At 40.6% G+C, this 11,628-nt stretch overlaps 2 protein-coding genes across 3 annotated transcripts in view; one reads left to right on the top strand and one right to left on the bottom strand.

Annotated features, from left to right (window-relative positions):
* Positions 1–11,628, top strand: part of SENP5 (SUMO specific peptidase 5) — a 180,530-nt gene that overhangs the window by 24,684 nt on the left and 144,218 nt on the right. The gene's annotated exons all lie outside the window — the stretch shown is intronic.
* Positions 803–11,438, bottom strand: HRG (histidine rich glycoprotein). 2 transcript variants are annotated; one of them, XM_083848388.1, is made up of 7 exons: positions 11,144–11,438; positions 8,671–8,778; positions 7,600–7,687; positions 6,967–7,133; positions 5,126–5,242; positions 3,536–3,622; positions 803–2,599 (listed from the first exon to the last, which is right to left on the bottom strand). In XM_083848388.1, the coding sequence occupies exons 1-7, from the start codon at positions 11,339–11,341 to the stop codon at positions 1,229–1,231; spliced, it is 2,136 nt and encodes a 711-aa protein (XP_083704514.1). In that variant the 5' UTR covers positions 11,342–11,438; the 3' UTR covers positions 803–1,228. The 2 variants fall into 2 exon arrangements, with proteins under 2 accessions (XP_083704514.1, XP_083704515.1); XM_083848389.1 differs by having other exon boundaries at positions 803–2,596.

The raw sequence follows: 11,628 nt of genomic DNA, 5'->3' as shown, positions 1-11,628 counted from the left end.
CAGTGAAGAGCCCAAATAGCTCTGCTTTGAATCTGTGCACACTTCAGGAATGCCTCGGATCCTGCATTCTACCTGGGTCTTGCTAGAAGTTTGGGTTAAAGGAATTGTACTTCAGAGACCTTGTGGATGAGCTATGCCATAAATACGGTTGTATGTACATTATAATGCGTTTATAAAAAAATAGATGGCCTTTACTCAGTTACACAAAATGCCGTCCCCATTTTGTTTCTTTTTCTTCAATGTACCTCTCACTCTTTATTTTACTTCATGCTATTAACAAGCTATTTTGAAGAGCAAAATTGTTTTTTTGTTTGTTTTAATTAGCCCCATGTTCTTGCTTGTGATATAGCAGATCTGAACTAACTCTTTGGGGTCCCAGGAACGTCTGAATTGTCTTTATCTTGTTGGGGGCTTCAGTGTAAAGAGACATCAGTACCCTTTCTTCCTGCTTCTCCCAACTCAGTTTCCAGTGGAAATGTTCAATGATAAAGAAGACATTCACCTGAAAGAGTTATTACCTGCTTCTGCTTTTCCCCTCCCCTGAGAGCAATTATGAACTGTTTGAAAAGGGCTGTCCTTGAATGCAGCATTTCTGATATCTCTACCAGTAACTGCAGTAACGAAAGCACCTGTGCAGGCCACTCTGCAGTGTTACAACACAAGTCATTAACTAGTCTCAACCCTTTTCTAGATAACCTGGTAACCCAGCTACCATTAGTCAATTTATGCTAGACTATGCCTCACGGGTGCTGACTGTGCAGCTAAACAGCCACAGTGACAAAAGAGACAATTGTCAAGAAAAAATGCTTATGTGATTTTATTTTCTTTAGATCTTTAGAAAGTGGGAATGAATGTAGTACCATGGATCTTTTTTATTTTTAATGGTAGGTGGTCAGATGTCCTCAGAGAAGTACATTATAATTAGGAACTATGAGGAAATGAAGATTGGTAGTTGTCAGCGTTAGGGAATTTTCTTTGTTAGAGCTAAAGGAGCATTGTTCACAGGTGAGATTGGAACCCAAGCATATTCTATTGAACCTTGCAGTTACAGGGGAGTCTGAGATATCTGGGATCAAGAAGCCGGTTGGAATGCTTATATTAATCATTATTTTCAGTGCGTCTCCTCCTTGCAAGTTGTATTCTTTTCCCCCTTCACCACATGCTATTTTCATTCATTGTACACCTGTCATTGGCCCTACAGCCCTCAGGTCAGGAACTTTCTCTGGGGTCACGGAGAAGAAGTTTGTGCTATGGAGCTATATGGAAACAAAGGCAAAAGTTGGGGAAGATCAAGTTTGGGTTTTCCTGGGCATGACTCTGATTGTGAATGGTGATCTGGAAAATCTACAGTTTTTGGCATCTCCTTTAGATTTGAGTCAGTGAAGGAAGTACCTTCTTCGGTGCTGGGGGATTGAGGGCTCAGGTGGGATAGCTCAGGAAATTTTGCACTGGGAGCTGTGAGAGAATCCTGCGTGTTTAGAACTGGAATGCGATAGATAGCTCCTGTTACCTGGAATGGAAAGTACTTTCCTGATGGGCCTGTCTTGTTGCAGTGATGTCTGTGGTAGTGATGATGGGGATGAGGATGGTGTCCTGGAGGAGGAGGACAGTGTGGTCCGTGATGGTGAGGAGGATGTGGGTGATGTGGCCCATGAGGAGGGGGAGGAGGACAATGTGGTCCATGGTGGTGAGGAGGATGTGGGTGATGTGGTCCGTGAGGAGGGGGAGGAGGACAGTGGGGTCCGTGATGGTGAGGAGGATGTGGGTGATCTGGCCCATGAGGAGGGGGAGGAGGAGGAGGAGGAGGAGGACAGTGTGGTCCATCATGGTGAGGAGGATGTGGGTGATGTGGTCCGTGAGGAGGGGGAGGAGGACAGTGGGGTCCGTGATGGTGAGGAGGATGTGGGTGATCTGGCCCATGAGGAGGGGGAGGAGGAGGAGGAGGAGGAGGACAGTGTGGTCCATCATGGTGAGGAGGATGTGGGTGATGTGGTCCGTGAGGAGGGGGAGGAGGACAGTGGGGTCCGTGATGGTGAGGAGGATGTGGGTGATCTGGCCCATGAGGAGGGGGAGGAGGAGGAGGAGGACAGTGTGGTCCATCATGGTGAGGAGGATGTGGGTGATCTGGCCCATGAGGAGGGGGAGGAGGACAGTGTGGTCCATGGTGGTGAGGTGGTCCGTGAGGAGGGGGAGGAGGACAGTGGGGTCCGTGATGGGGAGGAAGAGGAGGACTATGTTGTTCATCATTGGGAGGAAGGGGAGAAGGGGACTGGTCTGTTTCATCCTGGGGAGGAGGAGGACTATGTTGTTCATCATAGGGAGGAGGGGGATGACCTAAGTCCTCTTGAGGCGGAGGTGGAGGACCATGGTGTGGTGGGCGAGGGCGGTTATGTCGTCTACCATGGTAGGGAGGAGATTCTTCATGGCTGTCTTCCTGTTCTTCGTTGAAACCATGGCTCTGCTCAGTGTCTTCAGGTTTGGATTGAAAATGTGGTGGGCGTCTGTCTCTGTGGTGATGTCGGTGACCAGAATGATGGTGGGAATGTCTGTGTGGCCAACCCGGACGTGAATGTCTGCATCTATGTCCATGGTGATGCTGCTGTTTATAAAAACACCAGGGCGAGAAGCATTAAGTGAGATGTTAAAAAAACAGAAGAAAGTGGTGACAGAGAGGTGGGAGTTAATAGGTTTACATTTACAGTTCCAGTGATTTGTAAGGAAAAGAAAAGCTGTATTTTTTTCAGGATATATGAGAAGGAGTAGATGATAAAATGCAGAATTACTGAAAAGCATCTGGAAATACTATGCCATAACAAAATGGAATGATCTAACCAACTGAGCAAAATCTGTAATGGATCAAAGCAAAATAAAAACCACACTGGATTAGCTGTTGTAATATACACTGGAATACCAAATATAGAATCACAGAATCATTTAGGTTGGAAAAGACCTGTAAGATCGAGTCCAACCGTTAACCTAGCACTGCCAAGCCCACCACTAAAGCATGTCCCCGAGTACCACAGCTACACGTCCTTTGAATACCTGCAGGGATGGTGACTCAACCACTTCCCTGGGCAGCCTGTTCCAATGCCTCACAACCCTTTCAGTGAACGAATTTTTCCTAATATCCAACCTAAACCTCCCCTGGCACACCTTGAGGCCATTTCCTCTTGTCTTATCACCTGGTGCTTGGGAGAAGGGACCAAACACAGAACACATATAATAAAGACCATTTCCCCTCCTCTTGCTTTCTAAAATTCCCTTTGAACTTGTAAATCTCTACTCACTTTAACTAAGAAGTATGATTAGAGCGAAGACACTTTCAGAGGAAGCAGTGGAGACAGCTCGATGCTAATTAATCCTCTGATTGACCTAGTAGTCAAAAGCCAGTCCGTCCTCGCATGCTGCATCACACCCGGGGAGTAATAACGGGGCATAAACAACCTTTGCAACCTTTCTTCTGTCAGGCTGGACTGAGGTTGCAACAGCCTGCATTAGGAAATAGCCAGAGACGTTTCAGTAATTCAGTACATACCCAGGGATGGTAGAGTTCACAGCTTATATCTGTTCCATCGGGAGCATCTGAATCACTGACGATTCGTGCCTTGCAGAATCCCTTGTGCTAAGCAAAACAAAAGAAAAAGCAATGCACATCTGGGTTCTGGTGATGGAGATAATAGAAGCCACTGAAAGGTCAACCTTTTAAAAGTTACGCTACTTCCTTTGATACCTAAGTATGTTTATATAACTTAGATCCTGAGCTTTCTGGCCAATGATACTTGCCTATAAAAAATGAATAAAATATATTTAATTTTTGAGTGGTCTTGACTGTGAAGACCACTTCCTCATATGCATCTAGAGGGCTGTCACTCTCCAGCTTACTTCTGATGTCTGTAAAAATTAGTCATCTACTAATATCTACACAGGCTGATTTTTATTCTTTTCTGTCAAACATCTGCTCAGATTGGGCTATTCAGAAATTTTGCTCAAAGTCCTCAAAACCAGACACTGCGTAGCTATGCTGTTTGAGATGAAGCTCAATGTTGAGCTTTTTTTGTGTATTTATTTTTGAGAAGTAATTTACTGTAATCTTTTAGCATTACTTCCCTTAGCATCCCATTTGCAGTGACTTTCCCCTGCTGTCCAGTCATCGTGCATAGAACTGCTCAGGTGGAAAGAGCACAGAACTCAGGAAATGATAACAAACATTGTCATTATAGAAATATCACAATCATTATTATCAATGTTAGAAAATAATCTGTGTATGCTTTCTCTAGCAGCTGCTTTATCTTAGTACATGCTAGGGCCATTAGTAGCCTATTATGACCAGTGATTACAAATGTTAATAACTTTTTACACACACAACAGTGGTGTCAGCACTGAGAACAGAATTTAAAACCTCTGGCTATATGGCTTATGCCTCATTCTTGTGAGCTTTTAGTTCTGCCACCAGTTTATTCACAATCTTTTCCAGTCTTCTGGAATATAAGGAGCCCGAGAAGGAAATGAATTTACGGGAAAAAAAAACATCAATTCTGCAGGTTTTATTTTTCCATATTTTTATTCCATTCCTTCCATTTCATTTCTGTGGAATAATTTATTTTGGTTTGTTGCTGCTGCCTAGTACTTTATTTGCTGTTGACTGTTATTGTAAAGGGAAGGTTGGGTGTTGAGAGTACTTTGATAATAATCTGTAGATAGGCCTGAATTATTCCACCCTCTGTTCCCCTGCAGCAGAGGGGAAAAAAGTAATCCTGGGCTCACTGGGATGGCACAGTGCATATATTTCATTCAAAATCTATGAGTCATGTTAGTGTAAATGTTTTTATGAAGATAGCATGAATAATTTACTAGGGGAATGGCCACAATTTGAAGGTGAAAGCCAGATCCAAAGAGAAGATCTGAGCTCTAGATCTGAAATATGCAACTCCAGTTACTTTTAGATTTGAGATTAGCTCCTTATAGAAGAAGAAGGAGTAGCTGTGAAATTAAGATCTGGACTTTGATACGCTGGTTCTGAATTTTGAGTTTGGGTGCATGCTTATAGGAAACATTTGGAATCATCATGGGAAGATCTTCCTGGTGCCGCCCCTTCTATCATTTTTTATTCAAAGACTTTACTCACAGCATGCCAGTTATCCAGAAAGTCACATTCCAGTGGCTCCTCTGTCTGCTGCACACCTTTGGAACAGTTGGTCTCTTTTATAGAGAATCCTAAAATGTGAACTTCATTGGAGTCAGTCTGAAATAGAAGTCAAGAAGTGTGACAGGTGGTTTTTCTTTTTTTTTAAAAAAAAAGTCCTGTAATTTTAAAAGCAACAATACTCTATACTCTTATCAAAATCCTGTCTACATCATGCATTTATTACCTGTGCTGTTCAAAAGTTCGTACACACATGCGTATTCAGTAAGGAAAATGGATTAGATTATTTATACCTCACTCCTTTATAGGAGTTCCAGGAGATGGTTGCTTTGTTTCTTTGTCTGGCATGTGTGTATTATAAAATCTCTCTGAAAACACAGCCTGTGTTTTTAGGAAGTAGAGCCCTTAGAGTCTTCTCCCTAAATTGAACAGCTGCTCCAATGAAAATGGCAACCACCCCCTTCCAGTGATGGAAGTGCATAGTACTACAGTGCTGATGTTAATTTGGGATGAAATTCTGCCAGTTTCTGTGAGGTTGTTGCTTTCTCTAATGTCAGCAGCATTATTCATAGAGAAGGCATTGCTCCATAAGAACAGAAGGCCTTTGTGATCCTGCTAGAATCCATAAAGAGATGCTTCACTTGAAGTTTCAACTGCAGTAGTAGTTTATTTCAAGTCTGTATTGAAGATGTCCATAGCATGCGTGCACACAAGTTTCACTGGTTTAACTGAGTGTTCAGAAGTAGTTGCCCATACTCTTTGGTATACTTTTTAATCAAACTTCATAGTGTCTAGGTGGTACACAGTCTGCTGGAATCTAGTGGTGCTGTCGGGATTCTCACTATAGCTATGGATGGAGAAGTGTGAAGACAAAGCAAAAAAAATGGTTTGGGAGAAATCTTTGAATCCAGGCAAATGGAAAACAGCCATGGGCTGAATGTGAGTAGGGATAAGTCCTGCATGGGAAGACAGTGCAGAACACTGTTAAGTTACTATGCAACATTGCGAGCTGCAGGGAGGTGGGCTTGGCATTCTCCAATTTGGGCAGGTTCTAGGAACAGCTTGTATTGTGGAAGGGGCCATGGGACCTCATTACAGAGGTGTCCTGGACTGATACGCTTTTACAGAACGATCCTGTGCTGTTTAAGTGAAGGTCTCCAGTACCTACCAGCAAAAAAATTGTGGTGGTGCAAGAGTTACACTTCTAAACACCCAAAGGGTAAGTCTCTGAGTCAACATCACTCAGAGATGGAGGAGTTATTTACCAGAGCCAGCAGTTCCTCAGGAGGTGCAGCACAGATACACATTTACCTCCAGTCCTTCAGAGCTCTGAGTGCTGCTTTGTTCTGCAGCAGCCAAAATTATTCTGAATGTGTTGCACTTAGTGTTGCACCCATGAGCTAAATATTCTAATAGTAAAAAGTTATCTGGCTTCGTCTGACAGGATTTATGACTGTGATAACGCACATGACTGTACATCTTGACGAACTATGGTTCATAGTAAATAAACTCTTGTATGTTATAATATGTTAGTTAAATAGGCATGCAAAATAAAAAAAATGCACCCAAAGAAGGCAGGCATTTAGAATGCCATCCCACTGCCATGGTTTTCAGCAGATGAGAAATCCTTTTGCTTTCACATGCCTAAATTAAGTTGATAAGACTTTGCAGAAGTAGGACCTTCAATTTTAAGCAGATTACTTATGCTGAGAGGTTACATGCAATATTTCTGATCCTAAAAGGATTTGAGTTCTGGGCCCATGGTTTTGGATCTGCTCCCAAAATGTCATTTGTAAGTAGTTCTGGGACAAAATGCCACTTACCGTCTTTAAAACCTTTTCAACTTTGATAACATTGAAGTAGTTTGTGTGGTTGCTCTCGCTGTTGAATTTTTTCAGGGCCTTTGCAGCAATATCTTTATGTTGCTCAGTGACTTCTAAGACTTCACCTTTTACAGGACAATCTTTGCACTCTATTAAATTGGGAGGAACTGTAAAAACAGAAAAGTTAGTAATATTGCAATAGATACTCTTGGGAGTAAAATATCTATACGTATCTTTAATGTGACCTCATAATAAGAAGCTGAAATACCAAGTGTTTCCTTGGAGGTGAAATACCTATCTCTCATGCTACAAATACAGGTTTCTCCTGTCGTGTGAAAAAAAGACAACTGTGAAAAAGAATATTCTTATACACCTTCTAGCTCGGCTTTAGAATTTAACCACCTCAAATGGGCATTCTTTCCAAGTTCAATTTTTTCTGATACTCATTACCAAGTTTTGGTGGACTGGAGTGATGTTATCATCTGACATCAATAAAGTCGGCTTTAGAAGAGTAGGGTACTCTTAATTCTGTTACACATTTTTAACATACCATTGAAATTATCTAAAATCTGAATTGTAAGCAGATGAGATTGGTTTGAGGTATGTGTTAGCTTCCAACAGTGGTTATTTTACCTGGACTTAGTGTACAATTAAATCCATGTAGTTGAGGTTTCTTCAACAGCTGGCTCGTATACATGATAATCTTACATTGCCCGAAGTCCTGAGGGGGAAAAAGGAATATATGACCGTGATGTTATTTTCATTGGATTTAATTGGATATAGTTGATTGTAGAAATGATGCCTCCTTCTAATGTTCAGCATTTCTAAGAATAACAGATGTGGTCGTTAATGGAATGTTTGATCTAGTACCATTCAAAGATTGTGTTTAGGTACAAGTCTCCAGCAAAAGACTTTATTTTAATTTTCAGTTTGCCTGACTGAGGAGACCAGGGAAAACTAATAGAGCCTTCTCAGTCATTCTAAGACTTATTTACAGTAAGATAATAGTAGCTAGCAGGGGAACTTAGGATACTCAAAGGTTATATAAATCTTTATCAAAGAGTGGATGAACCTTTTCTCCCATTCATTTTCCCTTAATAAAAAGAGTAAATGACTTCTTTTCTCTTCTCTCCTCATGGCCTTCCTGCTTTGTCCTGTGTGGTAGTATCACCACTCTCCTATTTAAATGAAGGTTGCACAGGTAGTTCCCATTCCAGAGTGCATCACTGTACTGCAACAAATAAGGACAAAGACTGCTACGTACCCGACGTATAGTGACACTGCATGTGTTTTACATTGTCATACCACAAACACTACAACATACAACGGACAAAGTATAACATAGGCATTTCTGGCTTCTATACTAGGAATATGAGTTTTAAAAAAATCATTTCTAGTGCCCTTTAATTGTTAACGATTTATTCTCAAAACATCAGTTCTGCTACCAGCAGTGGAAGAATGGAGTATAGCTCTTCTAAGACAACTAATGAAGCACAGTTGTGCTTATATGATGAGTCACCCCTTTTCTGAGCCTTTAGCTGATGTTTTACAACTAGAATCCAATAGATGTTATTTTACAGTGAGCCATATTAAAGCCTAGCCTTCATTTAGAGATTTAGTAGCACATGAATTTCTGGGCAGTTCAGGTGAAGATCAAATTAATGCAATATTGACGTATGAGTCTGCCTGGGTGCTGTTACTTGCCATGGAATAGACGTCACCGTATTCACAGGACTCCCAATGTCTTCCAGATAATACAGGGCATTCAGTTTCCAGCACATCCAAAGTTAAGAAAAGAACTGATGAATTTCCCTGGAAGAGAAGTGCAGATAAAAAAATACATATATATCTTATAATAGTTATATGTGTACACACAAGAAGCTTGGTCTGAAAGAAACTTTTTTATAAGTAGGTGAGTTTCATCTTTAATGTAGCTTCCCCAGTCCTGTATTGAAGTTTTTCTGAGCTGACAAGGATAGAATCATAGAACGGTTTAGGCTGGAAGGGATCTTTGGAGGTCATCTTGTGCAGCCATTCGTTCAAGGCAAAGCTAAGTTCAAAATTAGATGAAAGTTAGATCAGCCTTGTCCAGCTGAGTTCGATATATCATCAAGACAGATGTTCTACAGCCTCTCTGTTCAGTTCCAGTACTTAACTGCTTGCTCTCTGATTTTTTGTGTGGCCTTATATCAAGTCAGAATTTCCCCTTATGCAGCTTATGGCTGTTATCTCTTCACCTTCTGTAGAGAACCTATGAGAAGAGTCTGTTTTTAACCTGGCATCCATCACGTATGGAAAATGGTAACGTTGAAAAGTTGTCATTCCCTCCTGATTTTTACATTGAGCACATTGGTCTATTAGCAAACCTGCTGTCTAGTCAGCCTGTTTTACAATTACATCCACTTCAGATGACCTTAGTGACCAGATGCCATTTCAGAATTTTGTTTCCTGCCCTGTTTATTCAGGGAGTGATACAACAAAACTGAAATATCTCTGTAAAGTCAGGAACCTTAGCTCCAAAATTCTTCTAGTATGTTTTGTTTCTGGAGCAAGTAGGATGGGGAATAATGATTTGACTGCCAGTGTAATGGAATGTGATATTAAGAATTAACTGTGGTCCACAGAAACAGTATGGTATTTGTCTGCGGGGAAAGGAATCTCAATTCACATTTGGAATGAATTATGCAAACTTCAAGCAACCCCTGTATGGACATTCAGAATGAAAACAGACATATTTCATTTTATCATTTAGATAAAATGATGCAAAGCCCTTCACTGTGAATAAGCGTCCTCAGGTTTTATGAAATTTCATCCATTCAGGTTCCTCTTTCAGAGTGTTTCTATATAGACGAGACCTTGGGAAAGAATTCCAGCAGTCTAGTGTAATATTTTTATTAGTAGGAATCCACCACTGTCATGTTAAACATTAGTTTTGCAGTATTCATATGGCTTAGCAACATCTCTATTTTAAAATTAAAGGCTAAGTGATTTGCACAAAGACACATGTGGCAGAACCAGGAAACCAGAACCATAGCTGTCCTGGCACCTGTCCTGCCTGCTAGCCACATGATTACTCTCTGATAAGGGAGAATATTTTATTTTATAAATTCCAATAATTTGGGATTTCTCTATGCTGAAGAAGGCTGTTTGCATCCTAGATGAGCTCTTCAATCATCTGGCTATTGCATAAAAATCAAAAAGTATCACTCCCCATATCCTTGTCTTTGAAAACCAGAATGTTCTATCTGTTTGGTTTTTTGTTTGGTTTTTTGAAAGTGTACCTGAAAACTTGTAGCAATCTGGGTCTTCAATCTCTTTTTGAGCTTCTTCTCGTCTTAACAGGCAGTTTTAAACAGCTCCATCAAAACTAGCTTTTTTTTTTTTTTTGGTTGCCGTAGTGAGGTGTATAATATAGCTCATGAACGTTGCAGATGTGTAGATTGTTGTTGACAACCCAAGCAGTTAAAAGGTAGCCAAGTGTACCAGTAAATTTGCGTTTCCTCGATCTCTTTTATCTAATAGTTAAAGGAATTTTGTGTTCTGTTGCTTTTTTGGCTATTGATTTGCTTTGGCATTTAGGCAGGCAATGATTGAGAAAAGCTCATGTATACTCTCTAGGAAATAGAAATAGGAAAGAACCTATGGAGTGGGAAATGACTGATATAGGCTCTCTATCCCAGCTCTTCCCCTTTTTGCAGAGTGGTATTTTCATCTCCTTTGTCTTCCTCAACTTTTCTCCATTCTCTCCAGTTACTCAGAAATCTCCAAAATTAAGATAAAAACAAAATACCTATCGTGAAGTATATATTGATCTAATTCATGTTAAACATTCGCAGATTAAAGAAACCCTCTGAGTATAAATTATGAACATAACATTTGAGACCTGACAACAGAGCAGACAGATTAATTTCAAGTATCATATAAAGCTGTTCAGAGCATCTCCTATGCTAACATCTGGTCAGCCAAGGAAATAGAGGGCAGTCAGCGTCCTTTGAAATCAAGCTTACATACAATAAATCATGCACAAATTCATACTGTGATAGCGTAAATCACAGCTGATTCATTGAATTACATCAGCATTGCTCTGTTAAAAACAATAATTATCAGCTTTTAATGATCTGTCTCATTATTTTAAAATCACCATCCTGTATAAATCAGCTTTTTAATTGATACTTACTATATGTAGTTCGTGTGCATCAGCAACACGGAACAAACCGAAAACGTAGCCTTCTCTGCGATGTCTGTTGACCAAATCCAGGGCCACTCCTGCATCTGTTTCGACGGTCTTACAGTCTGTAGGTGTAATGCTTGTTTTGGTTTGGGCATTATAGCAATGCAGTAGTGTTAGGAAAAAAAATGAAGCTAGATGCAGCATTTTGTTTGTGGTGTTAGGTCACCACTGCCCATGCCCTGATAAAGCCAGTAGTCTGCTTTTGAATCAGAGTGGTCTGCAGAAGTTATAAATGAATGCTAAAAGGGCATGGTTTTATATAAATTTAAGTGTTGTGTCACAAGGCCATTACCTTGGCCCTGGATTAATGTTTACAAACAGTAAGTAAATGATTACTTAGTGATTGAGCAGATTTTGAGGAAAGTAGGCCTTACAGTGCTTTCTGGACCATCCATCAAAGGGAGTATGTTTGTGATTCTTTAAGCAGGCAT

The sequence above is a fragment of the Anser anser genome (assembly GCF_964211835.1).
Source record: "Anser anser genome assembly, chromosome: 9".
In the NCBI taxonomy this organism is placed as follows: domain Eukaryota; kingdom Metazoa; phylum Chordata; class Aves; order Anseriformes; family Anatidae; genus Anser; species Anser anser.
This window is presented reverse-complemented; position numbering and strand designations above follow the sequence as displayed.